Source organism: Macadamia integrifolia, unplaced genomic scaffold, assembly GCF_013358625.1.
Source record: "Macadamia integrifolia cultivar HAES 741 unplaced genomic scaffold, SCU_Mint_v3 scaffold711, whole genome shotgun sequence".
NCBI lineage: Eukaryota > Viridiplantae > Streptophyta > Magnoliopsida > Proteales > Proteaceae > Macadamia > Macadamia integrifolia.
The window spans coordinates 154,418-179,566 of NW_024870520.1; the positions used below are offsets into that span (position 1 = coordinate 154,418).

Sequence of the window (25,149 nt, forward strand, 5' to 3'; positions counted from 1 at the left end):
GTAACTCTTCAAGTTTCAAGTATTCTATTCTTCCTCTTTTCACGATTAGCATAGCAACGACTCTGTCTCAGACAAAGTTGCAGTGACTGAAGGCGTCCCTATTTTCCAGCAACCAATCGGTCGATTCTTCTCAACAACATTAAAGCAGGTGGGCTTCCATCTTCTACAATGTTGCACTTATTTGATTTTGAATCTCCAATAGCGTTGCAGCTTTTTGTATGAGCTTTCTAATCTTTCTGATGTATATGTGTTTTTTCTTGAAATGGAACTTGGAAATTATTGTTGTTTATCTATAGATAGATATAATGTTGGGACTCATCCAATCTGCCACATTGCAGATAATTGGACATTTGAGACAAATCTCAATGGGCCATTGAGCTAGGGACTTTTGCCCTTGTTTATTGCTTGTTCCCGAATAGGAACCAGAACCTAAATCGGAATTGGAACTGGAACCGGAGAGGTAGGGTACGAGTGTCAATCTTCAAAACCGAGACGGGACTTGGTCTGGTTCTGGATCACACTAATAGTCATTGGAACCAAAATGGGAACCGGACCGAATGCCTGGTTCCAGACCGATTGACACCCTTAGGTAGAATGTTAGGCAGTTAAGAAGAGTCATATTGAGAAATTATGTATAGTAGAGATGAGAATGCTGAGATGAATGTGCGAAAAACTAAGAAGGATAAAATAAGAAATGAACATATTATAATCGATTTAGCATTACCCCGATCAATGACAAGCTCTGAGAAAGTCGCCTGAGGTGGTATGATAATGTTCAATGAAAACCTATAGACGCCCCAATAAGGAAGAGTGATCTAATTCCAATTGAAGGAACTAAAAGAGCTAGGGTTATGCCTAAAATGACCATAGGAGAAGTTGTGAGGGATGGCATGCATAGTCTAGGTCTTACCCCGAGTATGACCTCAGATAAAGCCTATTAGAGGGCAAGGATTCATGTAGCTTACCCCCTTTATCCCATTCGGTGTCTCTTTCATTCTTTCATTCCCACCTTTTTGTTCGGACCTCAGTTTTTCTTACTTTGTTTTGCATGAATCCATGCAACTCATTAAGTTGGGAACAGTCTGAGTTGTTAATTACACACCAACAACATAGAACAAATACTCGAACAAGCGCTGAAGCAAAGGGTATTCCAATCTATGTACAAAAGGAACAAAATTTACATTTGGAATTTGGATGCAAATGCTAGACATCTTAGCAAAAATGGCAGTTAGCTAGGAAGAAGATTTTACAAGAATAACTCAAAAGCCAGGAGCATCTCATATTCAAATCTGAGATTTCTGCGAACATAAATACACTAGGTCCACAACATCACAGCATGACCGTTAAGTAACCTATTTGTCTGAGACCTACAAAACTTTCTGATCCTCTTGATACACCAGTCAAAGCTCAAAGCAGCCTATAGGTTAATAATACATCTTCCCAGCTAGCTGGCCATCTCTATGAAACTTTTAGGTTGTAAACTTGGATCCCCACCTCAATATCAAAGACCCACTATTTGATCAAGGGAAGAAAATTGCATGTCAATACTACATAAAGCTTCTTGATTAATTTCAGCCTCTTTATACGATCTAGGCAGAGAATTATCTAATACTTGTTTGGGTGCAGGAATATCTACATCATTTTCATCCTTGGATATCTCAACCTCCTTCCTTTGTGTTGGGTCTGCTTTCTCAGGCTGATTAAACAACTTGGACTTCATCACCAAACAGGAGTTCAGATCATCCTCATTTCGAGCTTTGTTCAATTTATCAATAAGGTCATTTACTTCTGAAGCTCTTTCAGCTTGCCAATCTATTGTTCTCTTTGGCCTCTTATGTTCTTTTTGGTCATCCACATCATCAGCACTGGCCTGTCCACCCTCATAACTGCACTCTGACATCAGCAACTTCTTCAATCCCCCATCAACGAGTTCTCCTATTTTCTGTCTGAAGGCATTTTTTCTTCCTTGATTTGAATTTAACCTCGTTTTTAACCCTGAGATCATTCTCTGGGTGTCTTCTTCCCCAAAACTAAAGGTTGGTTCCAATGCAAGCAACATATCTGCAGTTGCTTCTTCCCCGGCAGAACCTAAAGAGAAGACTTCCTCCAATAATCCAACATTCTGCATGTATCTGTCGAAAGCTTCATTTTCCGCTTCAATGTTTCGTTCCTTGTACTCCTTCAGCTTGGAAAACCTCCACTGATTAATAGCTGCAGCATCCTGAAACCAAACTCAGATAAAGATATGTGGTTCCAACACTTCACACGAGTAAATAACATTCAGAAGGGAAAAAAATTTGTAACCAGTCACAATATGTGCACCTTTCTAGTCAGCGGCCTCCTTGAACGGAGTTGAACTTGGGCTCCATTGAATTGTAAATTGTTGGAAAGTTGACGAATTGAAGAGGCTCTCAGTGAAGCCCTAAAACCAAGTCCAGAACTGGAGACACAAAACCAAAGATCAAAACCAGGACACAACAATGGAACCCACAAAGAATATTTCAACTTGCCAGCAATGTGCTAAACAACATGAAAAGTATCAAACAAAAATTTATCTAAAAAGAGGAAAAATATTTTTGGAAAAGCAGTCTCGATAAGAACATAACAGTTCAATTTAAGTACTAGAGTTAAAAGAGAAAATTTATTAGAAATCGATTTCCCCTATTAAATTGAGCAGCTAAACTCAGTCAATTTATCAGATACCATTTCTGACACGATTCTTCAATATCTATGCATAATCAGTGACTAAGGGCCTGGCATTTACATCTGTCACAATTTTTATCTTGGTCCATTGTTATTAAAACAGGAAGACGACCGAGGCGTTTGAGGATCTTCCGAAGCGCTTTGGTGATAGGGCGATGTCGCCCTACCAAATAAAGCGTTCTAGCATAGTTGTCAAGGCGTCGCCTAGGCGACGACTAGGCGTCCAGGCGGTTTGCCTGGGGCCTAAGCGACAGTCGCCTTATTGCACTGCATGCCGCCTTGTGTTTTGGTACTTATTTATGTCAAATATCATTTAAGTAAATACATGTTATATTTGTTATTACATTAAATGTTTTTTATATTTGTTATTTCTTTAAATGTTTTTTATATTTGTTATTTCATTTACTTAAGATATTATTCATAAATAAGCAAATACCCTCTATTTGAATCCAATCAAAATAGTTTAAAAATCAAATTCCAAAAGGATAAAAGTCAACCCCCCAGTCCAAGAAGAAAAACTGGATTTTGGTTATAGGGGCGATTTTCAACTTTTAAATGCTGGAGTTTTTCTCAATTATGAAAATTTTATAAATTCTATCACGTTAAAACATTGCTAAAAACCAAAAGTCCGGTAAAATATTTTTTTTTTTTTAATATCCATAAAATTATTTTCATTCAGGCAATTTTAACAGCATTCGCGCACTTAAAAATAAGTTTGACCAGAGCATAACTTTGTCATTACAACTTAGATTTAAGTAATCTTAGACTTGTTGGAAAGTTGGTTTTGTATTATAACTGATACAAAAAGTCTCATATAAAAATAATATCATTTGACCAGTCAAACTTATTATAGAACTAGAGCATTTCTCTAAATTTTGATTTTTTATAACTTAATGACTTAATGTTAATTTTTTATGATTTAATATGGCTAAATGTTGATTTTTAAGGACTTGATGTTGCTTAATCTTGATTTTTTATGATACAAGGCATATATAGCTTACTAAATAATGTTAGAAAACAGGGAAAATAAAAAATAACAATTATTCGCCTCAAGGCGTGCGCCTTCTCGCTTAAGCGCTTAGACAACCCTCCACCGCCTTGGCGCCGTGACAACTATGCGTTCTAGTGTTGTTTTAATGTAACCATTTCATTTGGCACAAATAGCACATTAAAAATTATATAATTCTACTTATATGCTAAATAAAGGTTAAAGATTCATACATATTACAATAAGGATTAGTGTGCCGATTTCCCCCCTCCACCAATCCTAATTAGAGGGGGGCGACTAGATGGGGGTTATACTTGTAAATACTTTATATTTCTGTTTTGTACTCCTATCATGACTATCATGATAGTCAGAAATAGAAGACTTGTGTGATTAGTTAAAGACACACAACAATTCTCCCATTCTTCCTGTTAACATGGTATCAAAGCCTAATTTCTGATCTAGGTTTTCAATTTCTAGCCCCTTCTCCTTCAAGAATCACAGACCTTCACCTCCCCTTCCATTACCTTTGTTAACCTCCATCTTATCCTACCTTTGTCCCATTAACCTACCATAGGTCAGCACTAATGAGGTGATTCCAATGAATCTAGTGGCTGTCTTATACCCTACCTCATGAAGTAAAACCCAAAATACCTTGCAAAAAAATTTGGGTTCTTCACCCTCTGCGATATTTTATTCTTCTATTTTATGGAGTGTGGTTTCTTCCTCTTTAAGGAACACACCTCTACCTCTTAAAGATCAAGTAAAACTACCTGAAAGGACTCATTATATCTATGCAATCAAGATCTACACAAATCGATTTTGTGCAAAAATAAAAAAAGAAAAAAGGGATTTTCCTCCAAAACCATGACAAGATCAATGAACTCCTCAGAATTGGCTAACTTTTTTAGGAGATCATCATCACCATTACAGAAGAGATCGACCAAACTTGTGGACCCATCTTCCAATTCTCTATATCAAATCTCCCCTCTTCTTTGATAATTAGGGTTTTCTCTCAAAACCCTAATTTGCTTATCTATCTCGACAGTTCTTCATCAAGCCTGATATTATTTGGAGAACCTCACTACCCTTACTAGGTAATTCAATCCAAGTATAGATACTTTCTGACGGTTGATTTGAAGATCTGGTATTTCTCTCTCTTATTGTCAATTTTTTACTAGTTCAATCATGTCTGAAGTAACTAATGTGACCTTTGGGTCTGAGGGACAAATTCGCAATGACTACATGCCTTTTGGGACTAACTCTGTGAAATTGGAGGGAACTAATTACCTCATCTAGTCTAGATCTACATATCTTACCATTGTTGGTAGAGGTCTCATTGGACACATTACAGGAAAATTGAATAAACCCTTTGATGAGGGTACCCCTTAGGATAAATGGATCACTAATGACTCCTTTGTAATGTCTTACTTGATTAGTTCTATTAATCAATCTACTTCTCGAGGATTTTTGCTATTAGATATTGCTTCTCAAATTTGGGTTGCTGCCAAGAAAACTTATGGGCAACTAAGGAATGATGCTCAGGTAATTGATCTTTGCAAGAGGTTCGTCCCACTACCCAGCAGGAACTCTCTATGTCCAAATATTATACAGAACTTCGAACTCCATGGTATGAACAGGACCACTTTGCAGATTATCATCCCAAAAATGTTGAAGACAGTACTAATTATACTAAACATGTGGACAAAATTAAGGTCTGTGATTTCTTGGCAGGTTTGAATGTCGAGTATGATCAGATACTTAGCAAATCTCCCTTCCCTACTCTGAAACATTCCTTTGTTATGGTTTATACGGAGGAATGTCACCGTACCTCTATGCTACATACCCTTACTACTGAAAAATCAGACCTACATACTAGATCCACTATTACCTCCAAGGGAGCAAATAGAACTAGTGATACTACCAAGGAGATTGTTAAATGTGAACACTGCCACAAACCATACCATACCAAGGCCAATTGTTGGAAGCTCCATGGAGAGTCTGCTAAGTTTGAGGTAAAGCGTGCTCGGGGTCGATCCAAAACTAAAGCCCATCAGGCTAAGACTGTGGACACTCCACATGCAACTGATATAAGACTCCTAAAAGAAACTCCAAGCTTTCAGACGTATGCTTAAGGCTTCCAATTCTTCAACTCCTGCCAATTCAATCCCCGTTCAGGTTCCAATTTTGCTTATTCAGGTATTTTATTTGGTGATCATTGTGCATCAGTTTTGTTGTAGTTGTTGTGCATCAGTCGTCTCCACTCCCTAAATCATTGACTCCGGTGCCACTGATCATATAACTGGTTCCTTAAGTTTATTCCACCAGTATTCACCCACCTTAGGCGAAGATAAAGTTAGGGTAGCAGATGGCACCTTATCATCTTTCTCCGGAAAGGGTTCTATTAAGTGTTCTTCTTCTATACCTCTGGATTCAGTTTTACATATCCCTAATCTTACTACTAATTTGCTATCCATTAGTAGTCTTACTAAGGACCTAAACTATAATGTAACATTTTTTCCTTCCCATTGCATTTTTCAAGATCTGGTATTGGGAAGACGATTGGATGTGGCAAGGTGCAAGGTGGTCTTTAATTGCTTGATGATGGTTGTCTCCCTACGACTGCAGTATCAACAACTCCTCATCAGCTCTTCTTCTTTTGAATTGAATCAATGGCATTGTCTTTTGGGACACCCACCAATTCGGATCTTATCTCTTTTATTTCCGCACTTAGTTAAATAATGTACTAGGGATGAACTCTTTTGTGAGGCATGTACTCAGGCGAAACAGACTCGTTCCCATTATTTACAGATAAAAGAAGCTCTTCTATTTTTCACTTGGTTCACTCTGATATATGGGGCATCTCGTTGGACATCTATTTCTGGGAAAAGGTAGTTCGTGTCCTTTATAAGTGTCAATCTAGAACTACTTGGATTTACATGATGCATCAGAAAGTGAAGTGCTCGGTTGTTTTCATCGGTTCCATAAAATGATTCAGACTTAGTTCAATGCAACTCTGAAAAATTCTTTATACTGATAATGGAAAAGAGTACATGGAGGGTCAGTTTAAAAAATACCTAACTGATCATGGGATTCTTCATTAGACAAGCTGTGTTGACAATCCTGCTCAGAATGGGGTGGGTGAACGCAAGAATAGGCACTTGATGGATATTGCTCGAGCCATGATGTTTGCTATACAGGTTCCATCTCAGTATGGGAGTGATGATGTCCTCACAATAGCCTACCTAATCAATCATATGCCGACTCGCATCCTCAACTCCTGTAGAGGTTCTTCAAGGGACTACATCCTTCTAGTTCCTCCAAAGACTTTTAGGTGTCCCTACTATACTAGGGATCATCATTCACCATGAAAATTAGAACCTCAAAGTACTAAGTGTATCTTTCTAGGTTACTCTCCTACACAGAAAGGATACAAGTGTTACCATCCTCCTACCCGGCGTACAATAGTAACAATGGATGTTGTGTTTCATGAATCAGCTGGTTACTACTCATCGTCACCTCTTCAGGGGGAGTCTAGAGTTACTAGTGAAGAAGAGATGACTCTGAATCTGCTTGCTCCACCAGTATACCCATCATCTTCACCTCAGGATCCTCATGCTCCACAAGATAATGAGGGGGCAAAACATATTATTCTAACTCAAGAGGAGATGACTCCAATTCAGAGAACCATTAGCGATTCTAGAGACAAATTGATGACTTCACTCTTCAAGTTTATAGTAGGGGACATACCCAAGGTTTAAGATCTCGCTCTCGCCCCCCATCTCCCTAATCCAAAAAAGAGAGATCTTCGAGATCTCGCCAAGTTCATGTATTTTTTCGCGGTCGTCTCGGTGGCCATATGATCTTTAGAGTCCTTAAAACTAGGTATTTAACCTATTTTGGGACTTCTAAACACAATGGAAACACCAGTTTTTTTTTAAATCAAACTTAAAATGGTACCTTTACTTCGTACCCTATGTAAGTAGTCTCCAACTCTTCGGACCCTAGGCTAATATGCTTTATTCCACAATCCACATTTCACAATCAACACATGACACACCATAATCATAAGAATTTGAAAGACATCATAGCTAATTACTTAACTGATTAACAATTAACATTGATGGTTGATGAGTCACATTAACATACATTGAAAATTTGAAATGACATAAGATAAGCTACATAACAACATAAGGTCAGTTTGCATCATTTATTTTAAACAGAAAAATAAAAACATTAAAAAAAATGAAAGAGAAAAATTTATTTCCCTCCATGAATCCATAGATCAGCGATATGCATCACATATAAAAAAACCAATGTAAACCAATAAGTATTAATGATGTTTCCATGAAAAAATGGGTTTGAGAAGATTATTATTTTTTTTTTTAATCTAAACTGGTTCTTAAGAAGAAAAGTAGCTCCAAATGTGGATGAGGAGGTAATATTCTCCACTCTTTAAGCTTCAATGAGTGTAGGAATGGAGATCCTCAAGCAAAAGCACCAAAATTCTTGCTCCTTAGTGTTTTTTCTTCAAAAGAGTAGAGAGAGGCGAGATCTTAGCGAGATTTCGCGAGATATGGCAAGATCCTGTAATTTTTACACCTCGCCTATGATCTCATCTTGCTAAATTTAAAAAAAAAAAAAAAAAAAAAAAAAAAAAAAAAAACGAGATCTTGAACCATGGACATACCGGAAATAAGCAACTTCAGACGATCACCACTACTACAACACCTTTACACATCCCTTAGCCAACCCTGGATCCAGAATCGACTAAGCCTCATGCTTCAAGTATAATCTCTCCTTTTGATCAACCTATCGCCTTCAGAAAAGGCATTAGGACCTGTATTCAACACCCTATATCTCATATTGTTTCATATGATTCCCTTTCTCCTCCTATCATGCTTTTGTGTCTTCTCTTTCATCTACTTCTGTTCCTAAGAATTGGCAAGTTCTTGTAGAAAAAAAAAATGGAAGATTAAAATGGAGGAAGAAATAGATGCCTTAAAAATGAATGCTACATGGGAATTTGTGACTCTTCCACTTGTAAAGGGACCTGTTGGTTGTAAGTGGGTGTTTGTGGTAAAACAGAAAATTGATGGTTCTATTGACAGATACAAGGCAAGGCTCATGGCTAAAGGGTTCACTCAGACTTATGGAATCAACTACTAGGAGACATTTGCATCAATTGCCAAGTTGACCTCTGTGCGAGTGTTACTCTCATGTGTTGTGAACCTAGAATGGGAACTCCAACAACTTGATGTAAAGAATACTTTCCTCTATGGAGAGCTCGATGAGGAAGTTTATATGGAAATTCCACCAGGTTTCTCTAGCACAAGAACTTAGGGCAAGGTCTCCAAGTTGAAGCGTGCTCTCTATGGTTTGAAGTAGTCACCTAGAGCGTGGTTTAAAAGATTTCACAAGGCTATGACATCTGTGGGTTATAAGCAGAATAATGTTAACCACACATTGTTTATAAAGAGGCTTGGTAAAAAAATTACTATACTCATTGTCTATGTGGATGACATCGTAGTAACAAGAAATGATAGCACTAAGATTGATCATCTCAAGGGTTTTCTGGGCAAAGAATTTGAGATAAAGGATCTTGGAAAGTTAAGGTACTTTCTTAGAATTGAAGTTGCCAGGTCCTCAAAAGGCATCTTTCTCTCTCAAAGAAAGTACATCCTTGATCTGTTGTCCGAGACAGGTATGTTGTGTTGTCATCCTTCTGATAATCCTAAGGAAGCTAGTAGCCGGCTCAAAGAAAAGGAGGGTGAACCAGTTGACAATGGCACTACCAACGGTTAGTAGGAAAACTAATATATCTCTCATATACATGATCAGACATTGTTGTGGTTGTAATTTTGGTCAGTCAGTTTATGCATAATCCCTATTGCTATCATATGGAAGCTGTTATGCATAGCTTATGATACTTCAAGTTAGTTCCAGGAAAAGGGGTCCTCTTATCTCCTCATGATCACCTCCGTGTTGAAGCTTATATAGATGCTAATTGGGCTAGTTCACCTAACAGAAAGTCTATCTCTAATTATTATACCTTTGTAGGAGGGAATCTTATCACTTGGCACAGCAAGAAGCAGAATGTGATGGCTAGATCTAGTGCTGAGCAGAATTTCGTGCCATGGCACAAGGAATTTGTGAGTTACTATGGTTACGTACACTTTTGGATGATATTGGTGTACCTATTCGTCTTCCTATGATATTTTACTGTGATAACAAGGCTGCTATCAGTATTGCTCATAATCCAGCATAGTATGATCAGACCAAACCAAACCAGACGTGGAGATTGATAGACACTTCATCAAAGAGAAGTTGGATGTTGGTTTGATTAATGTTCCTTTTGTGAAGTATGGTGATCAACTAGTTGATGTGTTCACTAAAGGGCTGGTTGGAAAGCTGTTTTATCCTAGTTTAGTCAAGTTGGGTATGCGTGACATCTATGCACCAATTTGAGGGGGAGTGTTAGAATGAGGATTAGTGCACCGCAGGGGCACATTGGGTCTTTCCCCCTCCACTGACCCTAATTAGAGTGGTGTGGCTGGATGGGGGGTATACTAGTAAATATTTTATATTTTCTGTTTTGTACTCCTATCATGGCTCTATCATGATAGTCATGACTCCTATCATGACTATATCATGGTTTTATATTATAAATAAGGGACTTGTGTGATCAGTTAAAGACACACAAGCATTCCCCCATTCTTCCTGCTAACAATACCAATGCAAGATATTCATTAGAAAAACAAATCAGTAAAGTGAATAACTAAGTTCTTCTTTATCATAGCATATAATATAACTATGAAACAACATTATAAATATAAAGGGAAAAAGGTTGTTAAAATATGTAAGTATTTATTATACTCACCTTTATGATGCCAAAATGAGTGCCTAAGATCATCTAATATATTTATACTCATGTCAGTCTGATTAGGGCTGCAACTAAGGTCAGTATCGCTAGAATGGGAAAAGAAAACCAGGAAAGAAGAGAGTGGAAGTCTCGCTGGAATGGAAGAAGAAGAATGAAGGAAGAGAAGAAGGGATTAAGGGAAGAGGAATAGAAAGAAAGAAGAAGAAAAAACAGATGAGAGAGATCTCTGTTCAGTAACAAAGAACTAGAAAAAGAAGAAGAAGAAGAAGAAAAATAAGAAAGAGAGTACCTTGCCGGAGCCGGAATGGTCTGAGGAAGACTTGCTGAAGGAAGAATCGTCAGAGGAGAGTTGCCAGAGTTGGAATCGACGGAGGAACACCGATGCCCCAATTCTCCCAATCAAAGAAGAAAATAGCCAAAAGGATATTGCAGTTTGTGATTTGTTCAACCAAAGTTTGGATTTGACTTTATATAGACTTGATCCCATAGGTCTAAAGTGTACAGAATTCCCATAGGCTTGCCAATCACAACAAAAGATATGGAATCTATGGTAATACATATTAAAAAAACAAACAAAAACATAAAAGGTGTCTGCCTTGGTCGTAAGGCGCAGTAAGACATCATAAGGCGCAGTAAAGCATCACCTTAGCTAGTAAGGCGGTTGCCTTATGTGAAACCCATGAAGCGCATGACTACCTTAGCCTACCCATACCGTCTTAATGCCTTGGCGACGCCTTAATAACTATGTCTTGGTCCAAAACAGCAAGCATAAATGCATGTTTTTAACTTGAGAAACTGCATATCCAGTAACTAAAATCACAGGACAGATCATTCTCCAGTTCCAAGGGAGTGAGAAGCAGAAATTTAATGGCTTACCTCGTCGAAGACACCTCCGTAGACTGCTGGTTGAACAAAGGTGAGCTTGATGATGGTGCCTTGTCTGGAAAAGTTGCATTTGCTTTCAGAACTGCAATGCCAAATCAGAACACAAAATAAATTTGGTCATCCTCATTATGTAATCTCAGCAGAACTACTTATAATGCATGAGAAATTCTCAATATCTACTTGGCCATGAATAGATTCACCCCCTCCCGCCCCGCCCCGCCCCGCCCCGCTAGAGATCAGAATTGTGCCATGAAAAGATCATTCCCCATTATCTAAGGATGAAACATAGAAGGAAAAGCATCGTCTCTTTGGGCATCATTTGATGTAGAATGTGAATCTCATGATCAACAAATACAGAATTGACATAACTGAACATAAGGAGAAAATGTTGATAATGACAGATGACAGTCTTACTTTGAAAAAGGCACTCCAATAAATTGATTCACTGTTTAAGAAAAAGCAACCAGCAAGGTCACTATAAATGCCAGGTTGACATGATATCTGGCCACGGTCTATCCAGAAGTGCTCCTCTGATGGGTTATAAAGAATCTCCAGATTACTGGGTAGTTCCATCAGTTGGGCCATTCAGGATAGAGAGGCATCCATCCTGCATGGTTGGCAGGCTCCAAAATTATGTTTTCCCATGTAGGAACCAAGTTACATCTATCAATATTGTAGTGCATGATTCAAATTTCATGCAATAAACCTGCAGTCTAAAGAAATCAATTATATCATTACTAACAGGTTGCATACCGTGTATATGACATGGATTTTGAGCTTTTGCACAGCAGCTTTTGCATGACTGGTATGGGCACCTGCATATGCAATAGTTAGCTCATGCAAAGAATCATTGAGGTAGAAATCTTTATCTAATGTTTATCTGTGTAATTAACGAATCCCAATATATCTATTTTAGGTGCTATATCTTTTCTCGGCCTCATGATTACAATTGAGGCTCTTGGTTCTATTTTGAAACTTTGAAGCTGTATCAGGTTGAAGACAAATCACTCTTAAAAGTAAAATTGTCACTATAGAAGAAGTGCCAGGTCTGGATGATTTACCAGCCACTTTTCAATATGGGGTGGGGGGTTATTCCTTCAATTCATTTGGGCTTCTATCACGTAAACAGAAGAGAGATGAGAGAAAATAGGAAAGAAGACAGGAAAAAGATGAGAAAAGAAGATAAGAAAGAGATAGAAAATATAGGGTAACTTGTGGCTTTATGGAGGAAGCCTAACTCCTTCTCCAAAGAGAAATTGCAGAGTTTCTCCAAATTAAGCATACCTTCAATTCATATTCATCCCTATTAAATAGCAATACAATGGTACTTATAACCATCCCACTCCATGTACTCCGCTACTCCCTACTTACCACTCCCTCTACTAACTTTAACTTCCACTACATTGCATTCATATGATGCAGTTGGGCGTGGGATGATTTGGGAATAATTTAGTACTTTGATTTGTTTCCTTTATTATTAGTGTAGGGTGTGGTCAAGTTAGTAGGAAGATTCAGATTTTATTTCAGTTGTTAATTTAATTAGTTTTCATGCTAATTAGTTTCCATTCTTAGGATTTTGATTTTCCTGTTTATAGCCATGTAACACGGTAAAGAAGGACAGATTTGAAGTTTTTTTGAATTGAAGTTGACTGAGATAGCTTCTTTTGGTTGAAACCATGGCTGCTGACCTCCTCTTCCTCCCTCTTTGAAATTTTCTAATCTCCTCTTCCATTCTCTTACTTCCTCTTTATTTCTTCTCCTTCATCTTTATTATTTTCTGGTTTTCTTCCCTTACCCTGTTCTGGGCGACAATACCATATCTAAGAGGAAGCTTCACTGAAGCTTTATCTCCAATCGATTGGCCCTCAAATCTGGAACGAAGGAAGCCCTTCCCAAGGCGACCTGAACCCTAGCACCTTAAGCGCTTACACTGCTCCTGCTGCAAGTTCGAGCTCTACCACAGTGCTGATTCTCTCTCCTACCGCCAGATCTGAGTTTCAGGAACTACTGCTCATGTTTGCTTGCTGTTTTGGAGTATTTTCCTATTGGAATCAAGAGGCCACAGGGTTCCCAGCCTTCGCCTGGAATTCCTGGTTTTTCCGAGAACTGAAGCAGTTCTCTCCCACGCGACATGCTGGTTCTTCTTCCCTTGCTGGTCGTCTAAGGGAAAAGCATGCTGAATCATGTGTTGTTTAGAAGGAGCTAATCCCTGGTTTGACCATATTACTACCCCTTCCTTTACTTATTATTCCCTCTTGTCTAATTTTATTTTTAATTCCTGAACTACCCTTCCTACTAGCATATTGTACCCTTTGCTTATGCTTTAAGTTCAGTCCAATTACAAGTCTGCCACTCCCTTCTAAGTTTCCATGTAATTACACAATTGCCACCCTCCCTTAAACCTCAGTTTAATTACAGAACTGCCATCACTCCTGACTATTTGAGTTACTACTCTACCGTGGGCCCTAAGGATCTGATTTCAGTCTTTGGTACCCGGATCCACATCACCATAACTACCCGAGCCTACTTACAAGTGGTGTGCTTGTATGAGCCGTGCAAGTCCCATGCAATCCATGCATGTCCATAACAATTCTCTTCCCCCTTAAAAATCGACCTTTCCCTCGAGGTCAAACAATGAAAATTGATGTTGCATTGCCTCCAGATCCTCCCATGTGACCTCTGTGGGTGACAACTTGTGCCAATCGACAAGTAATTGTGGCAGATGCTTGTGAACCCGCCAATCAAAAATAGCTTGAGGTTCCGGATAAAGCACGTCAGCACATCGTCCTTGTCTTGAACTATAGGCAATTCTCCTCATACTGGTTGTGTATTCCCTATCTTTTGTTTCAATAATGATACATGGAAGATAGGGTGGATGAGGAAGCCTTCAGGCCTGGTTCTGATGCCAGATGTTACGTACACAGAAGAGAGAGGAGAGAAAATCAGAAAGAAGATAGGAAAAAGATAAGGAAAAAAAATATGAGAGAGATAGCGTGGACTCCTACAATTATAACGATACCACTCCACGTACTCCACTACTTACCTGCAACTTACCAATCCCTCTACTAACTTCTTACTTCTCACTACATTGCATCCATAACTATCCGAGACTATTTGCACATGGTGTGCTTGTATGAGCCATGAAATCCATGCATGTCCGTAACAATTTCCCTCCAGGGGCTTCTTACAAAAGCAAAGATCTGTTTGAGAGCACGAAATTGAGAAATTAGAGAGAGAAGTTGAGGGGATGAAAACTAAATATTATTTCAAAAGTGGGAAAAATTACTCTAATCAGACCCTCCAGTAAATACTCCCACTTAAATCCTATCTTTATTCACAGTTCCAGCTTCGAAGTGTTCATGGAATTGAACAAGTTCAGACTTCCTTACTTAGATCTAGGTTGAAGGAGGAAACTAACTAGATCCTGTGGGCTGAGAGGAGTCATACAAACCCAAGCGAGAAGGTGGCCTTTACTTAAATAGATAGTAATGGAACTTTGCCAAAAAAACGAAAGCTGTCTCTGGAAAAAAGTTATCTAGGCAAAATATAGCTTCTTGATGATCAGGATCATATGACGAAATCGACCATGGCAATGGAGAACAATCATGAGTTTCAAGGACTCCCCTGTTCAGGCAATAGAAAGAAAGGTGAATAATGGTATGAGACAGGAAGGTAGCCTTTTCTTCTATATGTTGGTGAGCTACAAAGAAGCTTAAGGTGACAAGGTAACAAGTTACTCATGTTGACAAGGTAATCCTAGATCATGGGCTCATATGCTTCCAAATGCATGCCTATTTTGTCTTAAGGATGCTGAAACAGTTCCTCTTTCACTATCCTCCTATCGTTTGCTGAAGAAAAATATGAAGCAAATTGATTCAATCTACTCGATCAGTGTAGTTCAACCAGACTTTTTCTCTCTTTTCATAATGTGAAGTGGTTTGGGAGGCATCAAAAGTCAGAAGCTAGTGAGTTTTTGAAAGTCCTGCTTCTCCTAATCACGTGGACCTATCCAGAATTAAAAGCCAAATAGTATGGTCGGTTTTACAGCTGCAGAGTTTAGGGAGTAAATACTGTGAAAATCAGGAATCAGTGGGAAACGTTTTTTGTATAGCAGATGATTGTTCTGTTTTGACCTTTCTTGCACAACAAAGGAGCCAAGGAGACGGTCAAGCCCTTCAGTTCTTCACATCCGACATGTTCTAGTACCTATTTTTTGCTTCCTCTCTTCAAGGCAATTGCTCCTGAAGGAAAAACCAGAAAAGATGTAGAAAGTGTTGTTGATATATTGACGAACACCTACATCTAATATCCTTACTCTTTCCCAACATCATTCATTTAATGCACCCTTCTTCGATAGATGTTATGACCAAACAGAAGAAAGCTATGAAATGAGATGAGAACATCCTCTTCTAATAGCACAGCAAGGCTGCTGGAAGGCGATTGCAGGAAAACTATTGAGTTGAGCACTCACTCTCTGACAGTAGTGATGATGGAATAGCATCATCATGAATGTATGCAAGTGAGGATTTGAAACTGAATTTCTAGTCCCGATTGAAGGTTTAAGAGCCTCAGAGGTTCTTCTCATCCAATTTATTAAAGGAAATCCTATAACCACAGTACCTCTACATTTACCTCAAATATTACGAACTCCTAACGTAAGCCTGAGACTCAGTAAAAAGAAGCAAGAGCAAAAGAGAAATCTTTCAGTAGAAACAGACAAAGATTCCAAGTGATGCAGGATCTTTACGATAACAGCTAGGATTTGACAGATATGGGGTTTAGACCTAGATACAAAATAGGAACAAAGTTAAAGGTAAAAAACTTTAAAGCAATTGGAGAAAACAAAGCAAACCAGGAAAATATGGTTTCAAGTGAAGATGAAATTGTGGAAACTAAGGATGAAGGTTGAATTAGTTGAGTAGGCCATAGGGTTTTTAAGGGGAAAAAAAAAACTAAGGGATTGGCTTGTTTAAGTTGGAGCATTGAAGCAATTTCCAGCAATAAAAATTGAGAACTATCAATCACAGAAATAAAAAATAATAATAATAAATAATAAAAAAAAAATTATTTATCTTCCTTTGCTCATCCTGGCTATGGAAAGATAAGCTTTACACAGTGGATGGAGCAGAAATTCTGCAAATTGCGGCAGAAGTATGGTGAATTGGTGATTGAATACCAATTGCAGGACTTTAAGAACTCAAATCAATGATCAAAAGTGATTCAAAACAGTAACAGAATTTAGCAATTGTATTAGGACATTAATCTGAATCAAAAATCAAATCTGATCTTAGAATAAGATAAACTAAGAATCAAAATTGAAGTAGGATTTCAAGAAAACAGCGACAAGATCAAATTTTGAAACCGTGGGTGTATATAGAACGTAATCCAATTGCCAAATATGACATCAGATTTGAAATCTGAGATGTGACGATACAGAAACTGAAATTCTAGCATGTAGGGTATACATAAGAACAAATAGAAACTTAAAAATCCTAACATGATTTGATCGTGGATAATATAAAGAAGAATGGAAGAAAGATTGATAGATGTGAACCAAGCATCTCACCTGAAATTTGATTGTCATCCATCAATCCTACTTAGCATCTCAACAAGAGTTGTATTGCATCTCACAGCACTATTCTGAATTTCACAGAACATAGGAGCAAAGCAAAACTTTATTCAATATCAAAAAACCATTGGGGAGAACTAAAATGCACGATGCAGAATCAAGCTGACCCCCTTCTGGCAATCTTGACCGAGAGAAACCAGCTCCGGTTGGATTTTTTGGGTTCAGCAGGATATTTAAGGATTTTATTTTATTTGGAGGAAATCTATGTGATATTTTTTGTTTTGGTAGCTATTAGGCTAAGTAGGAATTTCCAATTTGAGTTTTATTTTGTTTCTAATTTTATTAGTTTAGATCTTAGGAAGTAATTAGGAGATCCTTCTCCATTTTCAGTTAGATTCCTAATTTATTTCAATTTCATAATAGGAAAATAGGGTTCTATTGAGTCCTTGAATAGAGATATTCTTGTAATCAATTGACAGGTTTTGAGAATGAAATTTCAATTGAGTTGTTTATTGTGCCAGGTAGGTACGATAGCAGCAAGGTTGTGTGACCTCCTTCACCCCCCCTTCTGCAATTCTCTCTCTCTCTTTCTCCCTTATTCTTCTTTCTTCTTTCACTTTTTTCCTCTATTCTTGTTTCTCTCTGTTCTGTTCTGGGTGATATCATCAGATTAAAAAGAGAGCTTTGCTGAAGTTGATTTCCCAATCAAATGGCCCTGGAATTGGGCTTGAAGGTATCCTCTACCTTAGGCGATTCAATCTCCCTGGCCCAGATCCAAAAACCCTCCTATATCTTGAGTCTGCAATCAAGTTTGAGACCTGCAACTAAAACCAGATCTGAGAATATCGCTAGGTTCAGTTTCAGAGTTTAAATATCCCTTATTTTCTTACCAATTGGAATAATCATTGGCTGGAACCGAAAGATCCTCATGCTGCAATCCTCCACCAGAAATTTCAGACCGACCCAAGGCCATACCAGTGAGTTCCCTCTCACAAAAGCCCCACTGGTTCTATTGCCTGCAACCCTTTTCCAAGGTTGAAGACAACTTCAAACCCCTGTCCTTAAGCCGTGTTTTCCTTATTTCTTCTTCTCATATTAATGCCTCTTTTTCCCTCTTTATTACACCCTGCCATCAAGTTGATTGCATTTTCAAGATTACTCCTCTCACACCATACGTGATAGTTTGTTCCTTAGATAGGCTGAATCCCACTATTTACAGTTTTGCCATCCCACTTTGTAAACCCAATATATTTACAAATCTGACATTGATTGTTGCAATTGACATTGATTGTTGCAATTGAACTATTGAATATTTGAATGGGCGCATAAGTGATCCGATCCCAGTTTTGAAACCCGGATCCGCGTCACTGCACTAACAATAGGATCGCTCGGTTTCGATCTTGGCTGAAACCGAGATATTGCAGGTTTCGACTGGAACTCTGTTAAAACCTGTCATTTTTTCTAGGCCAACTCAAAACCTTGGTTTCGAGACCCAAAAAGTGGTTTTATCTCTTTCATTTTTTTTTTTTTTGGGTACTACCTATCTTTTACATTTTAAACCTAATCCATGAATTAGTTTCCCCAAAATGGTACTTGTGAACCGATTTGACCCAGGTTTGTTAGTGTACGCTAAAAGATGTGGTATACTAGCCTTATTATAAACACTAAGTGATGTAGATACACTTGCCTCCATTACAGAAGAAGAAAGAAAGCAACCCAACCTTTGGCTGATCGAGCCTGATGAGAGGTTATTCAACTGTAAACAACCCCAGATAGTAACAAACTCCAAACCAGAACCAGATCTGAGTTACGGATCAAAGATCCAAGAAAAACCACAAAATTCTGGAAATCGGGTTGAACCGAGACAAATTTGATAACTCACAAAGAAGGGGCAATGGATCAACACATCTGGTCGAATTTAGCTTGGAAACAGGTCAAGAAGTCCTCCAAGTTTGGTCCACAGCTGGCTTATAGAAGTACGGCAACACAGCAAGAAGTACCCAGGCATAAATTAAGGTTTTCTGGGCATATGGGAGAAAACCTGCGGCTGGCCGTAGGCTACTCAGAAAGAGCTATAAATCTGGTCGAGTGGTCCCCCTAGTAGGCTCTTCAAACCCTCCAAAGGACCTTGCAAAAGGGATGCTACTTTGGGAGATCTGGCCAATGTCAATCAAGGATTAAAACACTGACAGGTCGCTGAAATCAATCCTTGTTCTTGGCTGGTCCTCAAGCTGATCTGATAAAAGGTCTTAGGGTCTACAAACTAGTAATATACTCTTAATCACTCACTCACAAGGTTAGATTAAAGAGGAAACAAGAACAAGATGGGATAGATGTGGGTGGGATGGACTTTCTCAGTCCTGGGTCTCTCACCCACAGCTATTTCAGCTGTTGGAGCATCCTTTCTCAGGGATCAAAGAGCAATAATGGTGATAATTTCAGTCATTCATTAACTGTCAATTGGTTACAATAACACCTTTATATAGTAGAGGTTAGATACTAAAAACATAGAAAGAACCCCAAAAAGGAAACAAGCAATGCAAGGCTCCATAGAAGCCAACGACTTGAAGAATTAAAACCATGGAGGCTGCTGCTTCTCCTTGCTGAGAATTTCTTTGTGTTCGATCAAAGCTGGTGGAGTTGGTTTTTGATCCAACTAACCCTCCACGGTGTGAAGCCTGAGGGGTTTTTTCTTTGTTATTGTCTTCTTCTTCTCAAGTTATACAAGATGTTACAGCTGCTCCAAGCTTTCACAGGTACTTAATCAGTTTCTCCGTCTCAGATCTTCCCAGGAATTACAGATGTACTTAAGCGCCAAACCATAGCATACTAAGGCAGACCTCTCATCAGCTTGGGCTGATTTTCTGGTCAAAGTTTTCCCTCACCCGGGCCCCACTTGACCCAAGTTACAGGTCCATCTGACCTGTGGTTGAAAAGTTACTGAAAATCTCCAGATTTTTGTCTTTTAGTGACCTATTCTACCCAGAACCGAAATCAGTAGTCTTGTTTTGATTTCCATTGATTCTCTTGATGGTAGTTCATGATTCTAAGTTTAGACTAAATTCTATCATGATTAAGTCTTTCTACATCTGTATACTGATCTGTGATCATAAACCCTGTTTGTTGGACTCGATAATTTGGTTTCAGAACTGTCCTCTTCTGGTAATCTGAACTATTATTGGTACTTGTTTTGTGGATGTTCTTTGAGTGAATCCTGCAGTATTGGGATCATGGTTCAAGATCTCGGTGAGAAATTTTTTTAATTTAGCGAGACGAGATCACAAGCGAGGTGTAAAAATGACAAGATCTCGGCTAGATCTCGCAAAATCTTACCCAGATCTCGCCAAATCTCACCAAGATCTTGCCTCTCTTTCTACTTCTTTTGAAGAAAAAACACTAAGGAGCAAGAATTTTGGTGCTTTTGCTTGAGGATCTCCATTCCTACACTCATTTAAGATTAAAGAGTAGAGAATATTACCTCCTCATCCACATTTGGAATTACTTTTCTTCTCAAGAATCATTTTAGATTAAAAAAAAAATATTATCAAACCCATCTTTTTATGGAAACATCATCAATATTTGTTGATTTACATTATTTTCTTATATGTGATGCATATCACTAATCTATGGATTCATGGAGGAAAAAAAAAATTTTCTTTTTTTCTTTTTTTTTTTTAAGTAAATGATGCATACTGACCTTATATTGTTATGTACCTTATCTTATGTCATTTCAAATTTTCAATGTATGTTAATGTAACTCATCAATTATCAATGTTAATTGTTAATCAATTAAGTAATCATCTACGATGTCTTTTAAATTGTTATGATTATGATGTGTTATATGTTGATTATGGAATGTGGATTGTGGAATAGAGCATACTACCTAGGATAGTCGAAAACTACTTACATAGGTACAAAGTCAAAGTACCATTTTAAATTTGATTTAAAAAAAAAAAATTTGATGTTTCCATTGTGTTTAGAAGTCCTAAAATAGAGTAAATATTTAGTTTTAGGGACTGCAAAGACCATATGGCCACCGAGACCAACCACCGAGTCGACAGCGAAAAAATACATGATCTCGCCAGATCTCTCTTTTTTGGATCAACGAGATGGGGGGCGAGAGCGAGATCTTAAACCTTGACTGGGATTAGGTTGGCCTTGCCAATCCTAGTTCTACATTATGACCCCACATTCCAAAACCCTGATTACAGATCCCTATGGGCCCACTTAGATGACAAGAAACCAGTTATAAGAAGAAAATGGCAATTTCGTAAATTCACAGCACAGTTCAAGACCCTTTTAGAAGGAATAAAGGACTTTAGGACAGATGGGTAAACAAGTTTACAACAAAAGGGAAACCTGGTATTTCAATGAGATTGGTTATAAAACAGAAATAATTTAAGGATGTAAGTAATTCTATGTAATAAGTAATAACGGTAATGAGGGGGCTACTTGTAATTTCAGAACTTTACCGCTTCTTCAACCTACAACAAAAGCAGCCAACCAGCGATAGCCTTTGTGGTCATCAATTGAGAAAATCAATTAACACCAATGACTTTGAAACATGGTTCAAGATCTCGGCAAGATCTCACTAATATCTCATTTTTTTTAAAAAGGCGAGATGAGATGCATGGCGAGATACAAGTTGTACAAAAACTCGACCGAGATCTTGCCACATCTCGCCAAGATCTCGCCTCTCTCTCTACTTTTTTTAAGAAAAAACACAAAGGAGCAATGATTTAGGTGCTTTTGCTTGAGGATCTCCATTCCTACACTCATTGAAGCTTAAAAGTAGAAAATATTACCTCCTCATCCACATTTGGAGTCACTTTTCTTATATATGATGTCTTTTAAATTCTTATGATTATGTTGCATCATGTGTTGATTGTAGAATGTGGATTGTGGAATAGAGCATAATACTAGCCTAAGGTCCGAAGAGTTGGAGACTACTTACATAGGGTACGAAGTCAAAGTACAATTTTAGGTTTGATTTTTAAAAAACTGATGTTTCCATTGTGTTTAGAAGGCCTAAAATAGGGTAAATACCAACTTTCAGGGGCTACAAAGACCATACAGCCACCAAGACCAACCACCGAGTCAACCGGTAAAAAATACATGAACTCGGCGAGATCTGGCGAGATCTCTCTTTTTTGGATTAGCGAGATGGGAAGCGAGAGCGAGTTCTTAAACCTTGCTTTGAAAATTAAGGAAAAGATTTTTAACACACTAGCCTCTAATCCCCAACCATTAATCTACCAAAACCACCAACTTAACGCTGAAATTACTTTTCTGACCATTGTATCCAGGTACAGTATGGGCTTCAATTTGCATCAAGGGAGGGTTCTGTGGGGATGAAATTCTAGGGAACAAGTTTCCTATGGCAGGACAACTGATGCCGGAAATCTCAGGCTGAAAGATCAGGGATTAGGAAAGATTGATCCACTCTTGTAGTTCTCGTAGCCATTTCAGAAGCGCAGGCACACTCAAAACAAAACCTCTATTCTATTCTACTATCTCCATCAATTACAAGCACATAAATAAGAAAAGAAAAAAGATATCCTAAAACAGAAATTGAAAGCAGCAAATTGAACTCTTTCCTCTTCTTTCTACCTCAGTTCCAACTATTGGAGGTTTAGGAGTCTTTTAATTCTATTTTTATTTCTGTTTTCAGTACTAAAAAGCAGTGTAAGTGATGAACTCCCCCACAATTCCATGATTGAAAGTTAGTTGATATAGTTCAGAGATTGTTTCCTCTTTTCTCTCTCCTCCCCCCCCCCCAACCCAAAAAAATGATTTCTCTTTCCTTTCTTCTCTCAATTGAACGTAAGCAAGGATCAAGGTAAGAGAAAAGAAAAGAGAAGAGAAGTAAGAGGAAGAGAGAAGAAGATGAGAGGAAGAAGAGACAGATGAGTGTAATCGTAAGGGGGAGAGTTGTGGTCTCCCTCCCCTATATTGACTCACTAATATATGATATTACAAATTACATACATCTCCCCAGGAAGGTAAAAAATAAAAAACAAAAAAGCACAATACAAGATAACTAATGAGATAATAACCCAATAGCCAAAGCACCCTAATTACATAAACTCTAATACTCTCTTCTCTTCTTATTCTCTTCTTTTCCACCACGAGATAACTAATGAGATAATAACCCAATAGCCAAAGCACCCTAATTACATAAACTCTAATACTCTCTTCTATTCTTATTCTCTTCTTTTCCACCACGAGCAGATCCTCCATCATCTGATCTGCATCAAGTGGCTCTTGATTTCCACTCAGCTCTAATTCTGTGAGGTAACATCCTATTCAATCTCTCTCTCCATAAGCATTGTCAAACCAAGATAGCAAAAAATGGTAAATTTTTTCAATAGGCTCATCATAGCTACAATAAGAGATCCCAAAACACAAAGAGGATTATAAAAGACATATCTAGTGGAGGTTTCCATTCTGTCACAGAATCCTAAATTCTGTCATTGTCCCAGTCACCCACAAGGATATATGGTCAAACTCCAATAATTACTTTAGGTCATGACAAGTGAGATCCCCATAACCCAGAAGATAGTAAACTACAAATTCTGAAGAAGCATGAAAAATCATTCAATCATCATACAATGCAATCACCAAGTCAATTTGTTTTTCTTTTTCAAATTTTGAAGAAATTGATGGAATCGAAGATAACCATTTTTAAATGTTGAAGAGCCACCACATTGCACTCTCAATCCAATGACCACTGACAAATACAAAAACCAAAACAATCAATGAGCAAAACCTCTATCATTAAGAAATCATGGAAGGATTTGGTAGATAAAGATGCCTTGGGAACAACCCACTGAATCCAACAATTCCTCTTTGAAGTAGACAACGAGCATCTTGCACCAGTCTGAGGAGGCTAGCACACTTCTCTACTTCCAAGTCAAGGAAATACCTTCTAAAAGTTGGCATCTGCACCATCTCACCATCGGGGGTTCCAAAGCATGAAAGTAAGTCCATATCTAGCAGCATGCAAAGCCACTGACAAATATCACATAACTCAACTGCCCAAGGCCCCAAGCCAATATTCTTCCGAAAAATCTATACCAATGGTCCCAATCCCCACGCCCCAATTTGAAACTCATACCCAGTTACCCACCAAACATTGGTATAGACATAGGGCATCAAGTAACTTACTACAACCCTCAATAGTAACATAAAACAGTATTAGACGACGAGAACAATGCCTCAAACTAAGTGCCACTAATGCTTCTCTGCAGATTTTCTTCCATCAGTGATTTTTTGAATTTAAAAAAAAAAAATTGGTAAATTAAAGAACCAGGGATAGTTTTGGTATTACAGGAGCAACATAGAATATATGAAGCAGTTCTCTCGACTAAATTTTTGGTAACTAAACCAAGTTTATAAATTCACTCTTTCATCCAACTAATTAAAATCTAGCCATATCAAATCGATTCCGTGAGCTTTTAAAAACTGTCTCAATAATGCAATGGAAACCTAACCGAGAAAGAAATTAACGTTTACATGGATATATTCACAACTCCATCGTAAGAAATGAACACCATTAGCAAGCAAAATCAGTTCTTTCCTCGGTGAACATATACACAGGAAAAAGAAATGAACATAACCTGATAAACAAGTACGCATTGGGAGGAGAGAAAGAAAAAAAGAAAATATAACTCAATTCAACCGCATTGTGAATCGAATTGGTGTACAGACAACGAGTTTTCGTATAAATAAGAAACATCTAAAAAAGGGTGCCCTAGAAAGAAACATTAGGGTTTCCAGAGAAATTTATATTCGTAATTCTCGCATTATTCAAACGAGGGTATCAATGAAGTGAAACAAACCTGGAACGAGCGACGTTGCCGCACTTGGAACACTTGGGCTTATTGAGGCCACGAAGGTTCTGCTTCGGTGTGTCAGAACGCTGTGAAGAAGCGGCGGTTGAGGTGATTCCGCCTGCGGTGGTGGTGGTGTCTGTGCTGTTGTTGCTTGGGACTGGCGAAGAGGCCGCCATTTTCTATTGATCTTTTTTACTTTCTCTGCGATGGCCTATTGCCGATTCGAACCAGCCTTTATAACTGAAAACTATTTTCTGCTGATTCAATGGTCGTTAGGAAGCATTGTATA

The 25,149-nt window shown here is 38.1% G+C and overlaps 1 protein-coding gene across 2 annotated transcripts; it reads right to left on the bottom strand.

The window, feature by feature from the left end:
* Positions 1-1,134: 1,134 nt before the first annotated feature.
* LOC122069776 lies at positions 1,135-25,149 on the bottom strand. Of its 2 annotated transcripts, none has more exons than XM_042633865.1 (5): positions 24,867-25,149; positions 12,210-12,271; positions 11,448-11,538; positions 2,323-2,440; positions 1,135-2,221 (listed from the first exon to the last, which is right to left on the bottom strand). In XM_042633865.1, exons 1-5 carry the CDS (start codon positions 25,034-25,036, stop codon positions 1,502-1,504), a joined length of 1,161 nt encoding a protein of 386 aa, XP_042489799.1. In that variant the 5' UTR covers positions 25,037-25,149; the 3' UTR covers positions 1,135-1,501. The 2 variants fall into 2 exon arrangements, with proteins under 2 accessions (XP_042489799.1, XP_042489800.1); XM_042633866.1 differs by lacking the exon at positions 24,867-25,149 and adding an exon at positions 17,916-18,090.